Source organism: Typopeltis vanoorti, chromosome 14, assembly GCF_054136105.1.
Source record: "Typopeltis vanoorti isolate ZY-2024b chromosome 14, IOZ_Tvanoo_1.0, whole genome shotgun sequence".
Taxonomy (NCBI): domain Eukaryota; kingdom Metazoa; phylum Arthropoda; class Arachnida; order Uropygi; family Thelyphonidae; genus Typopeltis; species Typopeltis vanoorti.
Window position 1 is genome coordinate 27,032,054 of NC_143562.1, and position 27,719 is coordinate 27,059,772.

The 27,719-nt window shown below is 36.5% G+C and overlaps 1 protein-coding gene across 1 annotated transcript in view; it reads right to left on the reverse strand.

The window, feature by feature from the left end:
• The window catches only part of vsg (visgun), a 127,206-nt gene that overhangs the window by 82,476 nt on the left and 17,011 nt on the right, over positions 1-27,719 (reverse strand). Inside the window, exon 2 of the mRNA XM_090403764.1 lies at positions 24,746-24,829. Coding sequence (XP_090259890.1) covers positions 24,746-24,829 — 84 coding nt within the window. The remainder of the gene's footprint in view (positions 1-24,745; positions 24,830-27,719) is intronic.

The following is a 27,719-nucleotide window of genomic DNA, read 5'->3' on the forward strand; positions in this document are numbered from 1 at the left end:
TATCAAGAATAGTGAGGGAGCTTGCTCCACCTTTACTTCGAATTGCCTTTGCTGATAGTTTTTCGGCATGAAACTTATAGATCGTAGTTATCGATCTTTAGTTTCACTTACTGGCTATAAAACAACAAAGGATGTTCATCCACTTATTTTCTATATTAAGGTGCCAGAAAACTAGCCATTTGGCTTTTTATCTTAACTAAAAGGAATCTTGATTGTCACATATTAAAAATCCAGTACTTATATATCAGTTAACATGTTATGTTTCAAATTAATTAAAAAACATTTTGTGAACTACATGCATTAGGTCTGGTAAATCAAATGATTTTTTCAAACTTATGATTTCATATAGATTTATGACAGCCTTATTTCATATAATCAGGTTATAGTTATATGCACTGCTAACTAAAGGCAGTTAAAAACTTTGACTATCTCAAATACAATTTTACACACAAGATGCCATTTAAGGATCAGATGTTCTGTTTGTTGAGATTTAAAATAAAATGCTGGGAAACTTGAAATAACTAAATACAGGACATGCTTTGAACACCTGTGATTCAATCTCAGAAAAACCTTTTTGCTTATTTATTTATTTATTTTATTTTAAGTATTATAGCCATCCAAAGACGTTAAGATATTCAAAGCATGATTAACCAAAACACTCTATAGCAGATTTCCCTGATGGACTATAATAGTCTAATTTATTCAGGCAAAGAATATTGTAGACACCAAGAAATTAAAGTATACGAAGAAGAAATATCATATGGAGAATAGAATCAATAAAGGAAGCCAAATGCACTGAACAAAAAAAAAAAATCAGCTAACGCCTTTTTATTCCCGTATATAGGGAGTAGGCGAGGCCGTTTTTAGCCCTATCTAACTTTTGGAGAGTGAGTGGGCAGTTCAATCTCTACTGGTACCCCATCAGAGATAGCTGGCCCAAAGCTATCACTAATTAAGCAGCATGCAGTGAAGAGAGACAGCTCAACAAGTGCCGCCATCTCGTGGTCCCTAACCCTAACACAATATATTTAATGTCTGAAATAATGTGGGTTCTACGGTCGATTTTCTTGAGTTTACGGGACGAAAAACCCGAGTTTCTGGGAGAAAAAACTCGCTTGCCCGTGCCAGAGATCGACTAACTCGGGAACCGGTTTAAAAAAGGCTTAGAAAAATTTCTTCCAGTCGCCGACTAGATTAGAAACCAAGAAGTCTTCCTTCATGCGGTTAAGCACTGTGGTGTGCAAATGCCACATCCACTGAGCTACACAGGCTCTATGCACTGAACAGGTTTGAATAATTTGTATGTTCATGCAAATTATGTTCAATTAGTGACAGGAAAAAAAATGTAATTGTATATTTTTTTTCTGATTATTACAGATGTGTTTGCATGTATACAAACATGTTAAGGTGTGTGTATCATGAATTTGGGACAGTCTTCCTTGTAGATGCTATTACCATAACAAGAAGACCTTTCACTTATGAAAGGTCTCACTCAGCAAGTGAGAATTATCATACTGAAATTTAAACTCATTCTTCACAGCACATTTGGGCAATACATTCTGTTCACCACTCCATGTAAAAAATTCTGCTTACTTCCTTCTTCATTAACACTTTTACACAACATTCACAGGGCACCCCCTCTCATGTTTCTATTATGTATAATCCTTTCCGACTTAATCTGGTAAAATCCCGTCACTAACTAAAAAATTTCTATCATATCATCTATTTTTTTTCTACTCATCCACTAAACTGCAATTAATACTTCCTCAATCTCTCTTATTCCACCATTTAGTGCCAGGATATTTCTTTAGTAATTTGTCTCTGAACCACCTCTGAGTTCCCACATCACAATGCAAATCAGAATTACCTCCTTATACATGCTTGTCAGTGTACTCTTTATCAGAACAGCAATGCACTGTATAGTCTTTGAAACACTTGCAACATATCCTCTGAAATTTAGGCCAATGTTGATCATTATTCCAATACCTCAAATCTCATCTACCTATAGTATAGTTTCACCAATACACAGTATGTAGCCTTATGCCTCTGCACTCCCACTAATTCATGCAAGCCTTTTAAATCTTCCTAATTTAAATTAACTTAGCTAGATCAGCATCCAAAGCACTCCCCCCTCAAGTCCTGCTATGCTGCCTCACCGCGGCAGTGACCTGGGAGGGAGTATCATTACTCCTGGTAGGGCCTCCCAAGGCGTGAAGGCCATCCCACTATGCCCAGCTAAATGCTAGCAGGTGAAGACAGAAGAGGAGATTGGCACCATCTGTCTTAATTTACTGCCCATTAGACATTCATGGCGAAGGATTTAACACAGCACACCATGCCGGCTCGGACGTCACCTGGTTCAACAAGGTCCGCGTTGCCATTTAGTAGCAACTCCAGGGATGGCAATGCGAAGTTAGCGACTGGCGCTACCACTATCACTGACAAAAATAATGGAAAAACTGGATCCAGATTCAGACTCTGCAACCATTTAATGACCGGAACTTGGAATATTAGGACTCTATTACAATCAGGTCAACTCAAATTACTACAACACGAACTAAAAAGATATAAATGGACTGTTATGGGACTTTGTGAAATTCGATGGCACAAAACAGGAGAACTAACAACAGATGAAGGACATTTGCATTTTACTCTGGATGTGACTGCAGCAGAAAGGAAGGTGTCGGGTTTTTGATACACAAATCATCACGAAATTCTGTCATGGAATTCAACCCTATCAATAGCATAATTGCTCTAGTCTGCCTGAGAGGAAAGCCACTCAATATCACCATCATACAGGTCTATGCCCCAAACACACATCACGAGGACTCTGAAGTAGAGGAGTTTTATGGTCAACTTAATGCAACAATCACCAGAGTGAATAGAAAAGACCTTTTGATTGTACAGGGCGATTGGAATGACAAAATTGGAACAGACATCGGCAAGGATTATCTCCCATTTGTCAGACATATGGCTATGGGGAGACAAACGAAAGAGGTTTTGAATTGATCAATTTTGCCTCACAAAATGAACTTACCATTACTAACACTATTTCCCCATAAACCTTCCAGAAGATGGACATGGACTTCCCCTGATGGTAAAACACACAACCAAATTGACTTTATCCTTGTAAGCACAAGATTTAAAAACTCAATCAACCTCACAAGAACCAGATCATTTCCTGGAGCCGACATTGGCAGCGACCACAATATGGTCATCACAACTGTGAATATGAAAATGAGGGAAAGATTACCTACAAAATCAACTCGTAAAAGATATAATATAGAAAAATTAAAAGATCCCCAAATAAATACACTATATAAATACAAATTAAAACAAATTTTTGACACAAGCTTCAAGAAACATAATAGTATCGAATCTAAAACCAAATACTTCTCACAAAAGATAACTGAGACAGCTGAAGAAATCCTTGGATAGAAAAGGAAAATAAATAAACCATGGATAACCAACAATATTTTGGGCCTATGCGACGAAAGAAGATATTTGAAATCTCATATTAATAGTGGTGATAATAGAGAACAGTATAAAAATATTACTAAGATTATTAAAAAAGAAATCTAACATGCTAGAAACTTATGGATATTGGATGAATGCAAAAATGTAGAAGAGGACTTAAATAAAAATAATTCTAAAAGTGCTTTTCATATCAATAAGCTAATTCTTGTAGAGAGGCTTATATGCTGGTTAGACATGATAACTAATAATTAAGGAATTGACAGCATAGACTAGAAATATAAATTAAATAAACTTTAATATATCCTTTCCGATATTTCAGCAAACGTCACATTGCCATCTTCTTGGAAACTTAATACAAAGACAAGTGCACGCAAGTACTACATAACAGCAAATGAGAACAGAAGCTAGGAAGCTACCGTTTTCCTAAAGTCCTGATGGTGCCCCCGGCAGGCTATATTGGTCGTTCTTGGCCTTTGGGCTGAAGTTCTTCTGATAAATGTTTCCCAAATTTGGGGCAGTCTCATGCATCCAAATTTGTTGAGGTTTGGCATGTTCATGAATAGTCTTTCATATCTGAACTTGCTGCGGTGTATTACTGTGGCTTTCTTCCATCTTATTCTGTGGCGAGTATCCAGAGCATGGTCTGCAAGCCCAGAGTGGCTGTACTGGTGAAATCGGATGTAATCCTTGTGTTCTGAGATTCTGATATTTGCTGTCCTGCCTGTTTGGCCAAAGTAGGATAATTTACAGCTGCAAGGGACCTGGTATACACATATGACTTCGCTACGTTGATGATGTGTTCGCTATTTGGCCACATGGCCTGGATTCACTCCTCTCCTTCCTAACACACTTAAACAACCAACACCCTAGAATCAAGTTCACCCTGGAAAAAGAGAAAAACAATAACCTCTCCTTCCTAGACACACTAGTCACCCGCCAACCTGATGGAACCTTGGTTTTCTCAGTTTATAGAAAACCCATATAGGCAGATAGATTCACCAACAATCCCCCCCCACACACACACAACAATATGGAGTTATTAAGACACTATTCAACAGGGCAAAAATAATTTGATCAAATGATCAAGCCCTAACCACCAAACTAAATCACATTCGTGATACTTTCTCAGCCAACGGCTACCCCCCAAAGAATCCAAAAAACACTTAAACCAGTTATCCACAACCCCCCCCTTCACAAAAAAGATTACTCTAAATCCATCACCATTCCCTACATCCGAGGCACCTCAGAAAAAATCAACAAAATTTTATAAAAACATGACTTGACCACTTGTTACAGACCATATAGAAAATTGGCATCTCTTATCCGCTCCACTAAAGACCAACCACTTCCCCTAGACCTACCTGGCGTATACCAGGTCCCTTGCAGCTGTAAATTATCCTACTTTGGCCAAACAGGCAGGACAGCAAATATCAGAATCTCAGAACACAAGGATTACATCCGATTTCACTAGTACAGCCACTCTGGGCTTGCAGACCACGCTCTGGATACTCACCACAGAATAAGATGGAAGAAAGCCACAGTAATACACCGCAGCAAGTTCAAATATGAAAGACTATTCATGGAATCAGCCTCGGCCCTTAGGAACATGCCAAACCTCAACAAATTTGGATGCATGAGACTGCCCCAAATTTGGGAAACATTTATCAGAAGAACTTCAGCCCAAAGGCCAAGAACTACCAATATAGCCTGCCGGGGGCACCATCAGGACTTTAGGAAAACGGTAGCTTCCTAGCTTCTGTTCTCATTTGCTGTTATTATGTAGTACTTGCGTGCACTTGTCTTTGTATTAAGTTCCCAAGAAGGTGGCAACGTGATGTTTGCCGAAATATCGGAAAGTATATATTAAAGTTTATTTAATTTATATTTCTAGTCTACGCTGTCAATTCCTTAATTATTAGTTATCATATCAATAAGCTAACTAAACCTTTTACCACAATTAATTGGAGCATAGAAGATGAAGATGGAACTCCTATCACGGATAACCAGAAAATAATCGATAGATGGAAATGTTATGCAACCAAGTTTTTTCAAAAGGTCCCTCAACTGACTGATAATATTTTGGACGGAATTTTGCCAGGAGGTTTGGAGGAAGGAGATTACCCGATATCAAAAGAAGGAGTTATTGCAGCAGTTAACTCCTCAAAAATTGGAAAATCACCGGGAAGTGATGGTGTCAGTGGAACTGATACGCAAAGGAGGTGACATCATCATAGACACCTTGCTAAATTTATTCCAGGACGTATGGAACACAGAGACTTGGCCTTCTGATTGGCAGACTTCTGTCCTTGTATCTATCCTTAAAAAGGGAAACAGCAATAAATGTAGCAACTATAGAACAATAAGCCTTATTAGTCATCCAAGCAAAATCCTGTTAAAAATACTATTGTCAAGAATCGAAAAGAAAATAGAAAGCAGACTATCAGATGAATAAGCAAGTTTCCAGAAGTACAATCACCCATATTTTTACAATACACATACTACGTGAAAAATACATAGAACATAACAAAATAATCTGTCACAATTTCTTAGACCTTCAAAAAGCTTTTGACTCAATATGGCACAAGGCATTATGGAAAATTTTAGAACATTATGATATCGACAACAAAATCATTAGGATTATTAAATCTCTTTATTCCTCATCTGATATGAGAATTGAAATTAAAAATTACAGCAGTGAACCGTTCTGGGCAGAACGGGGAGGGGGGGGGGGCATAAGACAGGGATGCATCTTGTCCTCTCTTCTTTTTAATTATTTTCTGGAATATGTCATATATGAAGCTCTTTATGAATATGACACTGGAATAGTAGTTGGTGGACTAAGAATAAATAACTTACGTTTCACTGACGATATCGATCTTCTGGCAGAAAGTGAAGAAGAATTACAAGAGATAACCAGCCATGTTTTCAGAACATTAAAAAAATATGGATTATACATAAACCTACAGAAAACAAAAACAATGATAACCTCAAAATCAGACATTGAATTCTTAAAGATACAAATTGGCAATAAGCAAATTGAGAATGTAAAGAAGTTCACTTATCTAGGAAGCACGTTGAGTCAAGATGGTCGTTCAAAAACAGACATTAAATACCGAATTGCTAAGGCAACCGTGGCCCTACGGAAGTTAAAACCATTGTGGGGAGATAACAGAATAGCAATCACAACCAGACTAAGACTAATTGACACCTTGGTGAATTCTATCCTTTTGTATGGTTGTCAGGCCTGGACTTCATTGAAGGAAGATGAGGAGACTCCTGTCTTTCGAAATGAAAACTTACAGAAGACTTTTGAGAATTCCCTATACCGCTCACGAAATCAATGAAAATGTCCGAAAACTGATTGACTCAATAGATGGGAGAAAAAGGGAAAATATTCTGACAATCATCAGAAGAAGACAGATGAAATGGTTCGGACATGTGGAGAGGACTAATGACATTCCAAAGCAAACCCTAGAAGGAATTGTTCCGGGATCAAATGGACAAATTCCTCCCTTTGTCAACTGACATCAAGAACAAGAGACCGAGACGACTGGAGGAGGCTAGCAAAGAGTATCACCTACCAACCATGAATGACCCAACGGTTCATTTAGGACTATGGGAGAAGAAGATCAGCATCACTCTTTAGAACCCCTCCCCAACTTTTCACCATCAGCAAACAACTGATCTTTGTCAATCCTAGGGGTTTCCTGTGGATAACTCTTCTAACATCCCCCTCCCACCTTAAACTTGCTGCTAATGTTCAGAAAGCTAAGTCAATTTGATATCCATCTAACCAATCTATCCACCCATTCTTCCCAGACTGCACACCAACTTGTCATGTGCAATCTGTCAAATGTATGTATTTAGACTTAAGTGCTGGCTGAAGCTCATTATGGTTTAATGGCTTCAATATTTCATCTATCACAGGCATCATACAATGCAATTATAATAATAATTATTATTTGACACATCCAGGGAGTCCAAGACTCATTGAGGGAGGGCACCTAATCTACATCTCTCCGTCTCCACCACTCAATCTCATCCACACCAACGCCATCTACTATCCACCACCACTAGTATTTTCATAGACAATCCCAAACATCCATGCCCACGGCGGGATTCAAACCAGCAGCCTTTTGGCAGGCGAGAAGATATGCTAACCACTCGGCCAACCATACTGGCCTGGTTGGCCGAGTGATTAGTGTGTCTGCTCTCCTGCCAAAAGGCTGTAGGTTGAATCCTGTCATGGGCATGGATGTTCGTGGTTGTCTGTGAAAATACTAGTGGTCACGGTAGGCAGTAGATGGCGCTGGCGTAGATGATGATGGAGACTGAGAGATGTAGAGTAGGTGCCCTCCCTCAATGAGTCTTAAGACTCCCTGGAGGTGTCATGTAATAATAATGCACTTGAACCACACAAAAAGTGCAAGATGTTACAGCAGAAGCCTGAAGTTCTAAGAAGTACTGTTTCCCAAATCTTGATAAGTTTCATGTATCCACATTTATTAAGGTTTGATTGTTTTTTTTTCGATCTGCTACCAATTCCACACGCACACAATTAAGTATCATTTTCTTCAGTGTTACACAGCGATCAGCATTTATTTCGTTAAATTATGGAGACTAGAACTGTGTTAAGAATAATTAATTTCTCGATGTTTCAACCTTCATATGAAGGTCATTATCTGGAGTATGTATGTACAAAGACAAGCTCTATTACATTTCAAACATTATGCCAAAGTGACAGTATTTTGATCAACTGTTTATTCTACTGGCTTAACCTCTAGTGAAAAAAAAAACCTACACCAAAGATATATTTATAACATTGTCGGAGAACAAATTCGTATTAACACTTTTAATAACACAACAGTGGACGCCTAATCAATAATTTAACATAGGTGTTTGTTATGCAAGGCTAAGATTCTAGATTACTCCTAATTATAATTTTTAATGAACTCTTAGAACAGAAGGTTATGTGGGTAGAATACGTGCCATCTGTATTCTTGGGATTTTTAGACCATCGTTATTGTTAAGATTAGAGTGGTTGATTAGAATTTCACAAGCCTCTTTAAATTTGCATTACATCATGTTTTGCCATGATGTAATGAAAGGTGCCTTTCCAGTTAATTCTATGTAAAGTATTTAGAGAGGGAATGATCAGAAAGGTCAGATGTACCATAGTTATTAGATTTAATGTGTCGCATTTAAGTTCCTTTTTTGGAGGTTTAAAAGTGGCATTAAGGTTATATTTCTGTACTATTCTGTTCATTTTATCTGATATCCCTTTAATGCATGGAATGGCTACAGTTTTATTGGAATCTAGTTTATTTTTTATTATTAGGTGTAGTCTTGTGAAAGCACTTAAGCATGAATTAAAAGTGATAACTTAATTCATGCTAGAAGGTATTGCTGATAAGCAATACCTTCCATTTTTGCTACAGCAAAAATGCTATCAATAAAATTCTTCACAAGGCTGCATGTATTCATTGCACCTTATATTGGCAAATTCAATTGCAATTCCAATAAAAAAAATAAAATAAAAATAAACATAAATAACACATTAAACTTAATAACTATGGTAAATCTGGGCTTTCCAATCATGCCCTAAATACTATACATAGAATTGACTAGAAAGGAATCTTTTCATTACATCACACCAAAACATGGTATGAGCACAAAGAGGCCTGTAAAATTCTAATCAATCACTCTAATCTTAACAATGATGGTCTAAAAATCCCCAGAATATGGATGGCACATATAATAACAACATAACCATTTGTTCTAAGAGTTCATCATAAATTATAATTAGGACCATACTAATCTAGGATCTTAGCCTTAATATAAAACAGCAGCTATGTTAAATTATTGATCAAGCCTCCACTATTGCTGTATTAACATGTTCGCTGCCAACTACGAGTATACTCGTATGACGCTTACCGCCGACAACGAGATTACTGTACTGACCTTGAAGAAGTGAAAATGCTTGGCTTGTGGAGCTAGCATCAAAACCGTGTATTCTCATAGATAGTAAATGCTCTGCACAAGCCAACTACGAGTATACTCGTATGATGCTTATTGCCGGCAACGAGATTACTGTACTGACCTTGAAGTGAAATTGCTTGGCATACGGGAACAGACTATGCTGAAGTAGCGTGGCAGCGATTGTGTTAAAAGTATTAATATGAATTTGTTCTCTGATAATTTATAAATAGGATACAGCTTTGATGTAGGATTTTTATTATTATTATCAACACCCAACCTCCATGGCGTCAGAGACTGATCATGGGAGGTACTCACTATTGCATACAATGCTCATCCAACTTCGTCTTAAACTGATTCAATGTGTCCACATTCACAACACACTCAGGCAATGCATTCCACTCACCAACCACCCTCAATGCAGAAAACCTGCTTCTCACTCCTCTGCTCACACCCTGCACAAGCCAATACCTCCCTATACAGTTTCCAGCAATGGCCTCTTATTCTACTTCCCTCTCCAATTCTATGAAAAAGCTCTTCCATATCTACCTGATAACCCCTGACCAGACCAGTTTATGTCTCAATCATATCCCCCTCTTCCTCCTATTCACAAGGCTCTGCAACTTACATTTTATTTTTTTGCACTAAAAAATAAAAATGTCTTTTATTTTAGCATATCCCTCCCTGGATATGCTAATCACACGTCTTACAGATGGTTCCTTATCATTCTCCGTTTATAGAAAACCCACACATTCAGGTAGATATTTACACAAGCAATCCCACCATCACCCTCAACAATATGGTATTCTAAAAAATACTAACCCACAGAGCTAGAGCAATTTGTTTTGACAACGTTGCTCTCACTGCTGAACTCACTCACTTATATCACACCTTCTGGCCAATGGCTATAATCCCCATAAGATAGACAATAAATGCTCCCCAGAAATTCCCTCCGCTATCTACCACAGAAGACTACAACAAAACTGTTACCATCCCATACATTAAAAGCACATCTGAAAAGATATTTAGAGTGCTTAACAAACATGAACTACGCACTGTATTTAAACTGCATGTGAAACGGGCAACTCTCATCCATTCACCCAAAGACAGAATCTCTCCTTTATCACATCCAGGAGCCTATGATGTGTCCTGTTCATGTTATCGAGCCTACTATAGACAGACAGGAAAAACTGTGGACATCTGTCTCAGTGAACATAAAAAATATATCTGGCAGTATCGCTATGGCAAGTCAGGTCTAGCAGACCATGCTTTGGATACCCCTGCACACAGGATCGATTGGAAAAAAACAAAAGTGCTGCACTGAAGCTTTTACAAATCAGACGTTGTTCCTGGAATCAACAGAAGCCTTGAAACATTCCAAACCTCAACAAGTATGGCTGTATAAATTTGCCAAAGATTTGGGAGACAATCATCTTAAGACCAAATTAATACCTGCTTTCTCTCTCTCTCTTTTTTTTTTTTTTTTTTATCAACATAGATGGCACCTAATTAGGACTTATAGTCTCTTGCACGTTACAATTGTTCAAACTAGTCCTGTTGTTATACTGGGCTGTGGCCATCTCGCATACTCTGACAAACTGCTTTTGTGCTCTGAAGATGCTGGATAGAATACCAACGAAATATCAGCAATAAGTTAATAGTTATTTTCTTATCAGTCTGTGTTCTCATCTATACTGTTAAAATTAACCAGTAGCCTATGGTATGCAAAGTATGCTGCATCATCTGCTCGCTGATGCACCTTGGACCTCCGACACTAAAACTGGATGTGATTTCTGCTGCCGCCCTGCGGTTGGTCTATACAAGCTTGGACAGTCTATATTGATCCTGGTTATCAATGGTGTGTGGTCGGCCACCACTTGCTCGCTGAATGCTGGTATGTCTGTTGATGGTATACTCTTAGTAGACCTTGATACAATTGCCTTCCAGAACCCTTCAAACCCTCAAAGATTGAAAGAAGAATTCCCTCTCCTAATCTTTAATGTGCTCTTTTTTTCTTGAAGTATCTTTAATGTCTCCTGTGAGATCCACCTTTTCTTTGGCTTTTCTGTCTCTGGGACCATTTGTTCTACTGTTTTCTTGATTGCAAATACCACTTTGTTGTTTCCATCCTCCAGTTTCTTTTCTGTAATGGATTTCGTTTCTTCCTTCATCACTTTCCCTCCTTGCTCAGTGTCCTCCTATCTCTGGCAATCTTGGCGACTTTGATCGCGGATGTATTATTGATGCAAAAGAGATGGGTCTCTTTTGCATAGGAGGACACTGAGCAAGGAGGGAAAGTGATGAAGGAAGAAATGAAATCCATTACAGAAAAGGAACTGGAGGATGGAAACAACAAAGTGGTATTTGCAATCAAGAAAACAGTAGAACAAATGGCCCCAGAGCCAGAAAAGCCAAAGAAAAGGTGGATCTCACAGGAGACATTAAAGATACTTTAAGAAAAAAAAAAAAGAGCACATTAAAGATTAGGAGAGAGAGAGAATTCTTCCTTTCAATCTTTGTGGAACAGTATACAGCAAAATGCAATGAAGTGAAGAAGGCAGTTAGGAGAGACAAATCAAAATGACTAGAGGAACAGTGCAAGAATATCAATAAATACTTTAGTTAATGAATAACAAGAGAAGTAAATAAGATGATCAGAAACATCAACAAGAAATGGAGCCTAAGGCAGAGAATCACAAAAGATGAAAATGGTTAAATCTTGAGTGCAGAAGAAACAAGAGAGTTGCTGCTTAGAGTGGTCCAAAAAAAGTTATTATGTGACAACTCCAAGAAGTCCAAACTTTATTGAATTGAGAGAAATATCACCACCAAGCACAGAGGGAGAAACAGATATACTGAGAGCTGAGGTTGTAAAGGTAGTATAGTTCGCCCACCGATTTGAGGTCCCTCGATACTTCTGTGCATGTCAGAAAAAGGAGAATCCATTCCGATAATAGGGTAATCAGTCTGTCTTCTGGAATGTAATAATAAACAAACTGAGTTTGTTTATTATTACAGGTCGGAAAATTTAGCTTTTCTTTTACGAACATTGCTGTTTTTAAAGTGTAACTATTTTGCTTGTATAACAGTTGGAAAAATGTACGTAGAGTGTTAATACGTGCAAATACTACGTTCTACATAAAACAATGTCACTTCGCTCCATGATAAGTTTCCTTTTATTCTGGGACTTTTTAAAACAAAATACGATTTAATGAAGTATTTTCCTTAAAATTTCTCTTTTCCAAGGAAAATTAATTTTTTCTTTAAGCACAGGAATCAATTTCGGAACAGTTGGCACTCTTTTCTCGACCACGTAAAATTTGTGAATAGTTCTTATAACGTCTACATCAAAATCATTCAAAGCTACGGTTTCGATGGTTTTCTTTCTCTGGCGCTTTTTTTTAGGAGATTTAAATATTGGCTTACCTTCACCTTTTGATTCCCTATGAATTCTTTTAACAGTCGACCCCGATACGCCCGCAATTGCACTTGCACGTTTTATGACTTGAGAAAGGGGAACAAGAAGACGGCCTTCTTACGATTCTTTTTTGCAGAATGTCAGCACATTATTCAATATTCTTTCGCAAGAGCTACTGAAACGTGTAACAATAGAACTTGTTGACTGTACTGGATCCATCATACAAATTAATAATAAAAAAATAATGCAAAAAGAGAACAACAAAAATCAAGCTAGTACTAGTACAGCGACAGACAAGAAAGCACGTGATTTCGCACGTTGGCGACCAATTCGTACATCCTTCATTTCTTTCTCCCCTTCAGCATGAATCGACCATTCTTGGCACCAAGCCAAGAAGGGATCTAGAAATGGTGGGCAAACTATAAAACATCTGGAAAATTATAAAACCCCAAGAATGATGACATCACTGGAGAGATGCTGAAACACAGTGGTGAGGTGATCACAGATGAATTATACCAGTTGTGTAATATGGCATGGGATGAAGGCAAAGCACAAATCTTATGGAGTGGACAGGAACCTTGTATATCTACTGCAGAACATGAATGATAATGCAGAGGCTGCTGTGAGAAACTGGAGATTTAGGAAGATAGTTCTGGAAAATAAAAAGGCATGAGACGAGGAGACCCAACATCCCCAAATATCTTTATCATGCTTTTGGAAAGAACAGTGAATGTCATAAAGGATATAAGGAGAATTTTATCTTGTCAAAGACAAGACAAATATTGGTTTTCGAAAGAACATGTCATAGAAAGATTCTAGAAACTGGATGGGCGCAAAAGGTAGTGAACTGTACAGTAAAGTGCAAAGAGAATCATCATCATTATCGATCCACTGCTGGATGAAGGCCTTTCCAAGATTACTCCAACACTCTCTGTCCATGGCTCTCCTTTTCCATGTCACTCCTGCAAATCTGATGATATCATCAATCTACCACGATTTAGGTCAGCATCGTGGTCGGTTTTCCTTTCGTGGAATCCAGTCCAGCACTTCTTTTGTCCATTGCTGATCTTGTTTTCCGGCAATGCCCAGCCCATTGCCACTTCAGATCTTTCACTCTTCCTATGATGTCAGAGACTTTGGTTTGATTTCTTATCCATGTATTCCTTTTGTGATACCAAGTATGCTTCTTTCCATACTAAATTGTGTTGTTTTTAATTTTTGAATTTCCTTTGCATTCAGTGTCCATGTTTCACAGCCATGTCAGTATAGGAAGAATACACTGGTTAAAAACTTTTCTCTTCAGGCATAATGGTAGTTGGCTTTTGAATATTGAATGTAATTTTCCAAATGCTTTCCACCCAAGCATCGCACGCCTTTTAATTTCATCCATGATATTCTGTTCCATTGATATCTGTTGTCCTAAGTATATGTAATGATCTACTTGCTTAATTTCCTCATTATTAATTTTTATTATTTCTGGTTGGACATAACTATGGAACATAACTTGGGTCTTTTTTAAGTTTATCTTTAGGCCTGCTGTTTTGCTAGCAATTTGGAGCTCATGGATAAGAGTCTGTAATTCATGTGCAGTTGAAGTAAAGATAACTATGTCATCCTGCAAAGCGTAAATAGCTTAAATATCTTCCATTTATCTTCAGACCTTTCCCTTCCCAATCAAGAAGTTTGAATATTTCTTCTAGGCACGCTGTGAATAATTTTGGAGATATTGTGTCACCCTGTCTTATACCTTTTTGTATTCCCACAGTAAAGATGTTTCCATTGAAATGAATTGCTGCTGTGGCATTGGTGCATGCTGATTTGATGTAGGGCTCCTCCACTTGTTGGTTTCGTAATGCTTTAAGTATTGCACAAGTTTTAAGTGAATCAAAGGCAAAGAGAATATAATGCAGAAAATAATTTGAAGGAAACTAGTTTTTTGGACATATCTGCAGGATGGATAACAGTAGAAAGATCAAAATCTTGATTCGTAATACAATGGATGGTATAATTAGAAGAAAATGGCCAAGGCAAAAGGGGTAATGTGAAAGAGTGGTGTGGAAAAAAGTGCAGGATTTGAGTCACCTGGCAATGGACAGAGAAATGGTGGAACAAGCATTAGACAACAATGGGTATTGGATCCATGGGAAAATGAAAGGGAATTAATATCAACATAATTGTTATAACTCAACTTTGCATCATCAGCAAAAGTTAAACTTTAGGGACTCTGCTTGTAAATCAACTTATGCAGCTTGAAGCAGTGACATGGCATAAAAACCTACAAGGGAAAAATGTTTACTATTGGGGATAGTCAAGAAGTATCTGGAGGAAGCAATATCAAACTATACACTCAAGGTGATGAGAGTAAATCAGGTAAGAGGTAGATGGATGAGTAGTACCATTAAGTATGAGCTGCATCCCAAAGAGTTCTTTTGTTATGTACCACGTAGCAGGAAGAATGACTATGGAAGGATAACTTTAATGAGTGCAGATAATAAAAAGGTACCAGAGGCAGACAAAATAGTCATTAGTATAATGTTGAGCTACTGAGTGACAACTTTGCAAAGGTATATCTAAGTGAGGACATTGTTATAGCAGAGGTGATGACAGGGACTGATGTGAAAAGAAAGGCTGAAGAATTAGAGGTATTTAGGATATTGAAGAATGCAAATATAGCTGTCTGATTAGATGGGATATCAGCTTACTTTTACGAGAATGTGCATGGGAATTGGTGGTGCTTTTGACTAGGCTGTTTAAGTCTCAACTCTTTGGCAAGGTCACAAGGGGGGGGGGGGGCAGAGGATAAAGAGAGGATGGGGAGAAAATAATTCCTTTGCATATGTAGTAGCAAATTATAGACTGATCAGTATCTTAGGAGTGGTGATAGAAGTACTGGAAAAGTTGGTAAAAAGAGAATTTAGGACTGGATGGATAAGAACATGATACTCTATGAGGGGCAAACATGGTTTTGTGAAGAGTCAATCATGCCTTGGTAATTTACCAACTTTTTATAACAGTGACAGCTGACTTGGATAAAGGGAATGGCTAAATGATGATACTGCTGGATTTTGCAAAAATGTTTGCAAAGACCAGATACCACATGGAAATATGTTATGCAAACTGGAACAAATAGGGATGGATATGAAACTAGTGATATGGATAGAAATGTGGCTGATGGACAGATACTGAAGAGCAGTATATGGAGGAGCAGAATGTAAGAAAAAGCAAGTGCTGCAAAGCTGTGCTTGGACCACTGCTGTTTAATTTGTGCATAAATGATATAGGAAATAATTTGAAGGGAGATATTCAGTTATTTGCCGATGATATAAAATTGGGTATGGTAGTAGCTAATCATGGTGATGTAGGGAGCTTGTATGATGATTTAAATAGGCTGACAGTATGGGCAAAATAATGGATGTCAATTTAATGTGGAAAAGTGCAAAGTGATGCATTTTGGAATATATAGATTACAAGCTGTGTATCACATTGAGGAGACTGGAAATTGAGGAAGCCAAGGATTTGGGGGTAGTAGTAGATAGCATGAAGTTTAGAGGGCATTGTAAAATTATTTAAAGATTTAACAAATGGAACGAATAGATGTGTACTACGTCATTGTAATAGTTTTCTTATTTATTTTATATAGGAGTTGCTTGAGCGAGTTCAAACAGTCTATAGACTTCAATTTCTAATTCATGCAGCATAAACTCGCAATTAATTTTAATCCTTTAGTTCTTAACTTAGTTTTACCCCCCCCCTCTCTCAAGGCCATAGGTATACTCTTGCAAGTACTTGAATTGTAGACTTAGGAAAAGCCTCTGGCTGGAGCCAAGTCCTTAATCTACTTGGCCGTATTTCACTTGTATTGATCCTTAAAATTTATTTTTATTATCAAATGCACCATTAAGGATCGCGTAAAAGAATTGTTGCTCCTTCCCTTACAAGAGAAATATTCAACTAAACACAAAAATAACTCTTAATTTAACTCTATCTCAAGCAACTCCTATTAATTAATCAGTCAGTCATGGCTATTGCTACTCTTAGGTCACACAGGTCTGGTATTTTTATGAGAAGTGCATAGGCTAAACAAGATCAGGCAAGCTATTAACAAACAACATTCAAACTACACATACTACGTGTCTGGTTCTAACTAAGAAAAAACAAGAGTACACTGGAGACAATACCTGTCACGTGTTTAACTCTCCACAAAATCAATTAAGCATTTCGCTTAAGCTTTAAGACAAAGAAATCATCATTACACATTAACTTTTCAGACACTTGGATGAAACTTAACACACTTAAACTTCTCTCATATTGTGCACAATAAAAGGCAAAACTTAAACCACATTCACTCTTAGTATTACATATTATAAGCAAATCTTTAGATCTCTATATTCTACTATTCACACTCAAACTAAAATGTGACTTTCCGATTCTTTCTAACACCTACTATGCCACTAGATAACCGAACCAACATTTGTCGTTTGAACTTCACACTCTAGGATATTACATGAAACATTCTACTTACAATCTTTCTAGTTCATAGATCCTAAAGGCTTATGGGTACGTTCTGCTCCTTCTCAGCTAACTTTTGATTGGACACTAGGACATGGCTGCGATAATTCAGCACACACGTAGATCACAGGGAATCACATGGTGGAATATCTTGAATAGGCCATCTCTGCTACTAGCAAACTTCCCATCTTCATCGGAACTGCCGCTCACAGGAAATGCGACTCTCCCCGTCCTCGGAAAGGCCTGGCACAGGAACAAACTTCGAAACAAGAGCCCCCTGGCCTCTCGATCTCTATCTTTTATATCATTCTCCTGACCTTGGCCTTTCTTCTCAAAAGTCCCCCAGATTTACTGGAGGGTTTTTTTCATCACCCATGCTATCGCTGGGTTTTGGCAGGAAAACTCATAATCCGGTGACCTTTGCAACTGTTGCTAGCCTTAGATCTTCTAGCCTAATCCCGTCTGAGCTTAATTTTAGTTACAAATCTAAGTGGTTCTTATTCAAATATTTTACCATTTAGTTACATTTATCTCAGTACAGTGAGTTATACATTATTTTACTTATAAGTATAATATGTAATTTAATTGCTCATGTAAAATCAACATAGAAAAAATATTTCTATTTTTTTTCTATACAAGATTTTACAGCATATTGCTAAAGTAGCCAGGGTAGCTCACAGAATTTCTTGGCCATTAAGAACACATTAACAAGCAGAAATAAAGGAGTTATATTATTCCACTTTATCTGGTCCCCTGGGTTTCTTGGTGACCCAGATGATGAGTGACCTGTGGAATGTTCCCTATCAGGAAGATTGAGGATTTGTGGATCGCAAAAGTTGGTTAATGAGAAAGAAAAAAAAAAAAAAAGAGGGGATGTGATAGAAACCTTCAAGTTATTTAAAGGATTTTTATAGGATTAATACAGAGGAAAGATTTCAGCACTTGACTAAAGTGGGCAGGAAGTCATCACCCCTGGGAATTGGGTAAGAATGGGATTAGCAAGGGTGCGAGGACTAGATTTTTTTTACTTGGACAGTAGTGAATGAATAATCTTTCTCAAACGCTTTTCAAGTATGCTTGCATAAATCTTACCTTTCCCCTCTTTTTTTTTTATAGATGGAAACTATTAGAGCTCTACTCCAATCATCTGGGATTTGACCTTGTTACTGGGTCCTATGAATTATGCAGTGTAGCCACTGCATAACTTTTATACCTCCATACTTAAGGATTTATGGTTGAATATCATCTACTCCTGCTTCTTTCCATATTTCAAGTTTCTGATGACTTTTTCTACCTTGAGTATTGATATATATTCCTCTTTGCATTTCTCTTGAAAATGTTCTAATATTGCTCTGTTACTGCTTGTTGCATTTAACAGCCTTTTAAAGTAATTACTCCAGACATTGAGGATATCCTTATCTTCAGTTTTCATGTCACCTTTAACTTCTTTTATTAATTTCACAGTACTCTTTACTCCATTTGTAATCTTTTTCAATAGGCTCCAGAACATTATGCCACCATCCTGAAATTTTTACTAGTCTTTCCATGACCTGTTTAGCTACTTTTTACACATAGCTCAACTCTCTTACATTTTTCTCTGTGTTCTTTTAGGACATCTGCTCACTTATTTGCTAGGGAACTTTTCATATGCTTTGTTCTTTTCCAAGAGATTGCTTCTTTAACTTCTTGTGTCCACCATGGGATTTTTATTATTCTATCCTTGCAGACAATTTCATCAAATACCTTCCTAGCTAAATCAATCAGTCTTCTTCAGAATTTGCCACTGAGTCTCCAAGGCTTGATTCTTGTTTTGAATCCGTTTCATTTTTTTGTTCAATAATGATTGTATAGTCCAATCGACAGTTTACCTGCTCAACTTTAATTCTTTTTTTGGTCAAGTATCATTTACTCTAACTGTCACTCCAGATTTCAGGTTTTTTCTCACCCCAGTATTGACACACACACACACACACACCTGATTGCATTCATCTTGAATATTTTCTACTACCATGCTGTCACTGCTTGTTTCATTTTATCCACTACTTTTTTATATTTTTATCTTCCTTCCTTTCATTTTATCTACCATTGTCCTAATGACAGCCTTCCTTGCTATTTGTCCCTGCAATATCCATGTTTTATAAAAAAGATATCAAAGGGTTTTTTCTTACTCTAACCAATTCAGGCTTCTGTTACACATTATCCAATATGGATAATGTGTTAAAAAGCAAGAAACCTGAAGAATTTATTACCTCCCATGCATGGGGGGGCTATAAAATTTTAATGAAGGGGGGGGGAGAGATAGAACAAGAAATTTTTCAACATATAATGGGAGGGGAGAGAGAGAGAGAGAGAGAGAACAAGGTAAGTTTATAGAGGGTAGTTAGCAAGGATGTCAAAAGTAAATTCTTTGCTTGGAGAGCGATGAATGATTTAAGGAGAGGTAGACATTCTCAGAAATCATATCTGTTGTATCTGGAATTTGGTCAACTGTTTACTTCTAAACCCAGCTCTCAGATTCATAAATTTAAAATTGGTTTGAACACTGAAAACTGTATAGTTAGTTCAGTGTTTTGGTTCATTTCATATAGTGGGAGCAGTTGAATAAACCTTTGCTAATCATCATCAAATTCCTGACATGTACCCTCAAGGATATGATATCAAGGTACAGGATATGATAGTACTACATGAAAAATTTACATCGTTACTAACTTCCTATCTACAAATGTCCTCTAAATCTGTTACTTGTCAAGATTCCAACATTATCAGATCTTATATTTCTATCGTCTAAGGCACTTTGTACCGTATCAATCTACCTATATCTTAGTCTTCCTTTGGGTCGTTTTCCTGCCAACCAGGCAGAGAACACTTGTTTTGCTAAATTGAATTTAAATAGTACTGAATCGAACACAGATTGATAAGAAAATAACTATTAACTTAAAAGCAAATATTTTGCTGGTATTATATCTAGCATCTTCAGAGCACACAAACAAACAAAGTTTGTTACAAATGTGCGAGACAACCACAATTCAGTGTAACAGTGGTGCTAGTATAAGTAATTGCAGCGTGCAACACAAGACTAAAGTCCTAATATAGAGCCATCTAAGTTAAAAAAAGTGGTCCAAAGTTTTAAAAAAAATAAAATAAAATAAATATTAATTTGGTCTTAGGATGACAGTCTCCCAAATCTTTGGTAGATTTATACAGCCATACTTGTTAAGGTTTGGAGTATGTTTTAAGGTTTCTGTTGATTCCAGGAACAACCTCTCTGATTTGTAGAAGCTTCTATGCGGTACTTTTGTTTTTTTCCAAATGTGCCGGGGTATCCAAAGCATGGTCTGCCAGACCCAACTTGCCATAGCGAAAGTGCCAGATATATTTTTTGTGTTCACTGAGGTGGATGTCCACAGTTCTTCCTGTCTGTCGTAGTAGGCTCGATGACAAGAACAGGGCACTTCATAGACTATTGCATGTGATAAAGGAATGAATCTGTCCTTAGGTGAACGGATGAGAGTTACGAATTTCACATAAGGTTTAAATACGATGCGCAGTTGGTGTTTTTTAAGCACCCTAGATGTCTTTTCAGATGTGCCTTTAATAGGATGGTGATAGTTTTGTTGTAGTCTTCTGTGATAGATAGTGGGGGGGGGGATTACTGGGTAGCATTTAGTATTTTGTCTATCTTATGGGGATTATAGCCATTGGTTAAGAAGGTGTGGCGCAGGTGAGTGCACCATGTGTCCAAGGTGAACTTAGGTGAACCTAAGGACACATGCAGGAGTCTATGAAGTGCCCTATTCTTGTCATTGAGCCTACTACAGACAGACAGGAAGAACAGTGAACACAAAACATATATTGAAAGTTTATTTTTCACTTGGTTAGACTATAATAAATTTAGTTTAATCCTTTTTCCAAGTGTGAGCAAACAAAGTTTGCGCCTGAAAATATTTTCAAGACTGAATATGGTGTTGTACTACTTTATTGGGGTAAGGTAGTACAACACCGGGCAACTCGTAACAAAGGTGGACCAAGCTAACATCACTCCTATCCCAGTATCTCCCATAATGCAAAACACATCTCCTTGCAGATATGTAAAATGTTATGCATTAAGGGATTGGCCACTACCCAGACTAGTTTCGACCTTTATTGAGGTCTCTTCAGCAGGAGCCAGTCCCAGAGGTGGAGATACCAGGCAGAAGCAATAGCAAGGTCATCCTTACCTATAGGAGTTGCCAAAAGGTGTGCTACCTTTTTTTTTTAAATTAAATTACTCTGGATTTAGAGGAAGATGTTGAAAGTTCATTTTTCACTTGGTTAGACTATAATAAATTTAGTTTAATCCTTTATCCAAGTGTGAGCAAACAAAGTTTGCACCTGAAAATATTTTCAGGACTGAATATGGTGTTGTACTACCTTACCCCAGTAAGGTAGTACAGCAATTCAGTACTGATACTATTTATATTTTCAGGTGCAAACTTTGTTTGCTCACAATTGGATAAAGGATTTAACTAAATTTATTACAAAAAATATATCCGGCACTTTTGCTATGGCAAGTCGGGTCTGGCAGACCATGCTTTGGATACCCCGGCACATAGGATTAATTAGAAAAAAACAAAAGTACTGCACAGAAGCTTTTACAAGTCAGAGAGGTTGTTCCTGGAATCAACAGAAGCCTTAAAAGATACTCCAAACCTTAACAACTATGGCTTTATAAATCTACCAAAGATTTGGGAGACTCTCATCCTATGACCAAATTAATATTTCTTTTAATTTTCTTTCTTTCTTTTTTTTTTTTCCAAAACTTTCATGGACAACTATATTTTTTCAAAACTTGGAACTACTGTTTTTTTTTTCTTTTAAACTTAGATTGAGCCATATTAGGACTTTAATCTTGTGTTGCACTCTGCAATTACTTATACTAGCCCCACTGTTACAACGAATTGTGGTTGTCTCGCATTTGTAACAAACTTTGTTTGTGTGCTCTAAAGATGCTGGATATAATACTAGTGAAATATTAGCTTTTAAGTTAATAAATAGTTATTTTCTTATCAATCTGTGTTCGATTCAATACAGTTTAAATTCAATTCAACATGTGTGATGAACACATAAGCCTATCCACACTTGTTTTGCTAATCATTCCTTGCCAATTCTGTTTAAGTGACCATACCACCTGAGATTAGCTCTGCTAATGCATTCCTGGATGCTGTCAAGTTCTTTCCTAATATCCTCGTTTTTAATATGATATTGCCATTGTTGCCATCTGTTCATGCCTCTAATCTTTCTCAGGACTATCATATCTGCGGCCTCTAGTCTTTGGTCAAGTGTTTTACTTCTGACCCAGCTCTCAGACCCATAAGTTAAAAATGGTCTGAACACTGTCTTGTAATGCATTTTGTAGAATGAGAGATTTATGTTAAAATAATGAAATTGGAAAACATGTCTGTTGTAAATGTTGCAAATGCCAAAGGTGTGAAGACAGTAAAAAGAATGATAGCGATAAGTTGAAAGACGAAATGTGTGATAATGGCAGCTAATTTAGTGTTCCGACTAATTTCTCTCTTATTCCATATGAATTTATTCAATTGACTTCTTACCATACCAGTTTTGTTGATTCTGTTGTCTATTTCCATATTTAATTTACCATCTTCACTAAAATCATGCCCAAGTAGCTGAAATGTTTTACTTGTTCCACAGGTTCTAAGTTCACAGTCTCACACCAGATTTAACATTAAACCATCTTCCTATACTTCCTTCAATTCTAAATGCTAACTTACAACTCAAATAAAGACTAAGTATTGCTTGATATAATGCCCCATTGACACCATATAACTGTAGCGTATTGAATGGCTTCTCTCTTGGCACCTTGTCATATGCCTTTTCCAGATCAACAAAACTTAAATACAGATCTTTGTTATATTCCCGTGCTTTCTCGACTATTTGTCGTAAAGTGAAGATCTGATCCTGACAGCCTCTATTTCGCCTGAATTCACCAAACTTTTCTTCCACAATTCTTCTCAATCGTTTTTCAAGTATACTTACATAAATCTTGCCAGGAACACTTAGTAGGGAATACCTCTGTAATTCTCACATTCAGTTTTATCTCCCTTTTTATATATGGGTACTATGAGAGCTCTATTCCAATCATCTGGAATTCGTCCCTCTGTCCAGGCCTTCTGAACTATGCAGTGCAGCCAATGTAAGACTTTTATACCACCATACTTCAGCTTTTCAGGTCGAAACGTAAAATGATGCCCCTCCTGTAAAATGTACAGTAAACACTCGATTTAACGGACCAATAGGGGCTAAGGAGTGTCCATTAAATCGAAAGTCTGTTAAATCACGAATTTTTTCAAATAAAAATATATGTAACATTATACTGCAATTTTATGAATACTGTATTAGCACTGTATTAACAAAAAAAAAAAAAAAAAAAATTGTTTTACACACAATTTTCACACTTTTAGATAAGTGTGAAAATTGTGTGTAAAAATATATAATGTTCGTTGTTGAGGAGTTTGGTTTAGGTAATCCTGCTTTGAAATAATATGAAGTTTTTTTTTTTGAACTTTTGAATTCTGCTGTTTTTTTATAATTAACTCTAAAATTATGAAAATGTGTGTAATAAAACTGCTGCAGAAAGTCATCCCACATGACAAAAGATCCAATTACAGTATGATTGGTGTCATCACGTCCTAATCATTCACCGAACATGTTTTACGAGGGGTGACTCATTTATGTCGGCTAAATTACTACAGTGTTTTTTCAGCATATGATGGCCTATTTGCCAAAATTTGTTTAAAATAACAGGAAATTAATAACAAAAAATAATCTATTAATTTAATTATAAGCAAATCTTATTTAAAAGCATTTTAAAATTAACAGGATGTTAATTTTCACGTGACATACAGACCAGAAATTTTGTCCATTAAATCGAGGGTTTACTGAATTATACATAAAGTCGAGGTTGTGAATGAGACCATCCCTGGAAAAACTGTAAAATATGTTATGAATGTAAACAAGCTTAAACTTCCATAGATATGTTACTGGTTGAGTGAGGCCTCCCATGAGCACTTGGAGTCTCTAACCACCACTGGCAAACTTCTGAAAAAGTGTACCAATTGGAAACATTTTCTTTAACCACTCAAGAATAAATATTTAACAAAGTAAGTCACAATAATCAGAGTAATTTTGTGAACTTAGAGGGTATTTTGTGCAGAAATAGAAATATTCTAAATATTAAATGGATAGCAGGTTAATCTAATAATAAATTAGCAGAAATTCTGTTTTTGAAATAAGCACATATAAATGAGCATTCTTTCCAGTGTAATTTAAAATATATATTGCCAATCAGATAAGTCAATCACTTACCATTATTATTATTAATACATTGAAAAAATGCACAACCGCCTTTGTTCAAACATTCCTCACATGTTGTCAGCAGTTTACACTCATCTACAGTCAAGAGAAGAAAAATCATTAGTGTTTAAATCTGCTTATTAATGATTTGAATATCTAAGATATAAATTGTTGATAATAAAAATTAGTTATGTAGTAATACAGTTAACATGGTCATTTCTTTAGCTACTTCTTGCCTAAAAATACTCAGTAACTTGAAATATATAAAAACATTACTTCAAGCCAATGTTTCTGTGGGTAATATCAGAACAAGTGCATCTTCTCTCCACAGATGTAAATTTCAATAATCCTCTAATGTCTGACAGTGAGACAGGAAAAATATTTTCTCTCTGGAAAGTTCTGGAGGAATCAAAATAGTATGATTTTAATCATGTGCAAGATGAAAGTTGCTGTGCACACATTTTCTGAAATAATGCGAAACACGATAATGCAAATTTTAAAGCAAAACATGATTCTCATTAGAATTTACTGAATTTTATACATTTCTTACTAATATGTGCATGCAGCACTACATTTAGTATTGAGGCTGGAGAGAGAGAGAAAGCCTGAAGTCCTAAATACAAGGGTTGTTTAAAAAGTTTGGTAAATTTCCAATATACAGTGACACAATTTGTTCATTTATACCAGTGTCAGAACTTATCTTTTCATGACCCCTGGCAAAATCGTAACCACATGCGACGTGTAGTTTTCATTTTTCATAAAAATGGAGAAAAACAAGTTTCGTGCAGTGACAAAACATTTTTATTTAAAGAAGTGGATGGCCATGCAGATTAAAGCCAAGTTACATGCAGTTCATGGGGACTCTGCGCCAGCATTAAAGACTATTTATTTTTGGATAAATGAGTTTAAACGTGGTCGTAAGTCAACCAAAGATGAAGCACGCTCCAGACACCCAACTGAGGTCACTACAAAGGAAATGATTGGCAAAATCCATGGTATCATTATGGAAGACTGGTGATATTGTAGGCATCTCAACTGAATGGGTATATAATATCCGGCACGAAAAATTGCACATGAAAAAGCTGTGTGCGCATTGTTGACTGTCGATCAAAACCGCACGCGAAAAGACATTTCAATGCAGTGTTTGGCAATGTTTAATCACAATTCGCAGAATTTTTTGCATTGATTCCTGATTGTAGACAATGCCAGGTTAAAGAGCACCAAAAAAAGCAAAAAAGAAAAATTGCACATGAAAAAGCTGTGTATGCGTTGTAGACTGTCGATCAAAACCACATGTGAAAAGACATTTCAATGCAGTGTTTGGCAATGTTTAATCACAATTCACAGAATTTTTTGCATTGATTCCTGATTGTAGACAATGCCAGGTTAAAGAGCACCAAAAAAAAGCGAACAGACTTTTGTCAGCTGAGAAGGTGATGGCCACTGTTTTTTGGGATTCCCAAGGAATTATCATGATAGACTATTTGGAAAAGGGCAAGACAATAACAGGAGTCTATTATGCATCATTGTTGAACCGTTTAAAAGAAGAACTGAAGAAAAAACAACCAAGATTGGCACGCTTTCAAAATGTACTCTTTCATCAAGACAATGCACCATCCTACAGATCGGGCGTCGCAATCGCAAAATTGCACAAATTGGTTCCACATCCACCATATTCTTTGGATTTGGCTCCATGTGACTTCTTCTTCTTGTTCCCAAACTTAAAAGTTTGGCTTGCTGGGAAAAAATTTTCTTCGAACAAGGATGTCATTGAGGCTGTCAATGACTATTTTGCATAATTTGACTAAATCCTACTTTTTGGATGGGATGAAAAAATATTGGAAACTCGCTGGACCAAATGTGCAGACCTGGATGGAGACTATGTTGAGAAATAAAGGCGATTTTTTTCAAATAAATGTGTTTAACTCATTTTTTTTTTACCAAACTTTTCAAACAACCCTCTTAGTTTCCTCTAGTAGTCACCACTGCATCACAGAAAATATAAATATGAAAGACTTTTCCTTGCATCTGCTTCTACCTTAAGAAACTACCATCACATCAACAAATTTAGTTGCATGAAACTGCCCCAAATGAATGAAGCTTGCATCCTCCACAATTCACCCTAACAGTCAAGGATGCCTAATTCACTTGACATGCTTCAATCCCATTTAGTGCAGTGCTTGCACACACATATCATACATTTTGTTCCTTGATGATGACAATTTGACTTGTCGAAATATTGGAAGTATTAATTAAATTTATTTTTTGTTAATATATTAATCTATGTTGTAATTATTCTAAAAATATAGTTATGAATAGCCAATGTATAAACCTTATCAGATATATACTAATTATTTAATTACTTAAATAAAGAGACAATAGGCTTCACTTTGGAGATGTAACATTATTTAAATTAAGGGGATATTAAATCCCACATTGTTTCAAAACCGAATAAAAAAACTCAAAGATCGGAATCAAAGAGTTTCATGCCAAATATAGTAAACTATAAAAGTATCGGCAGATATTAGCGTAAGCTAAAGCACGTAGTACAAACTAGGGCAGGGGTGTTCAACCCGTCGATCGCAGAGCGATTTTTGGTTGATCTCTTGTGTATTCCTCCTTACTTACAAATTTAATTAAAACTGAAAACATAATATTTTATTTATCATTATTTTGTATTATTTTCAATTAGCTTTAAGTGTATTGCTATTGTTTATTTTTTTTTGTTAAAAAAATTGTCAAATCAGTAATTTTCTTATAAGTCCGGGTAAATGAATTAATTTGGATCAGTGGAAGTCAAACAGCAAGCCGAGTGAATACGATTATAAGCAAAGTGTAAAAACTCGATTGTAGCTTAAATATTCCAAAACACATTACATCGATTTTTTACTTAGGTTAAGTCCCATGTGAATATTGCAAAAAAATAAACTTTGTTTGTCTCGGCATAGTTTGTATTAGATATTTTTGTAAATAACTATTTTGAAGC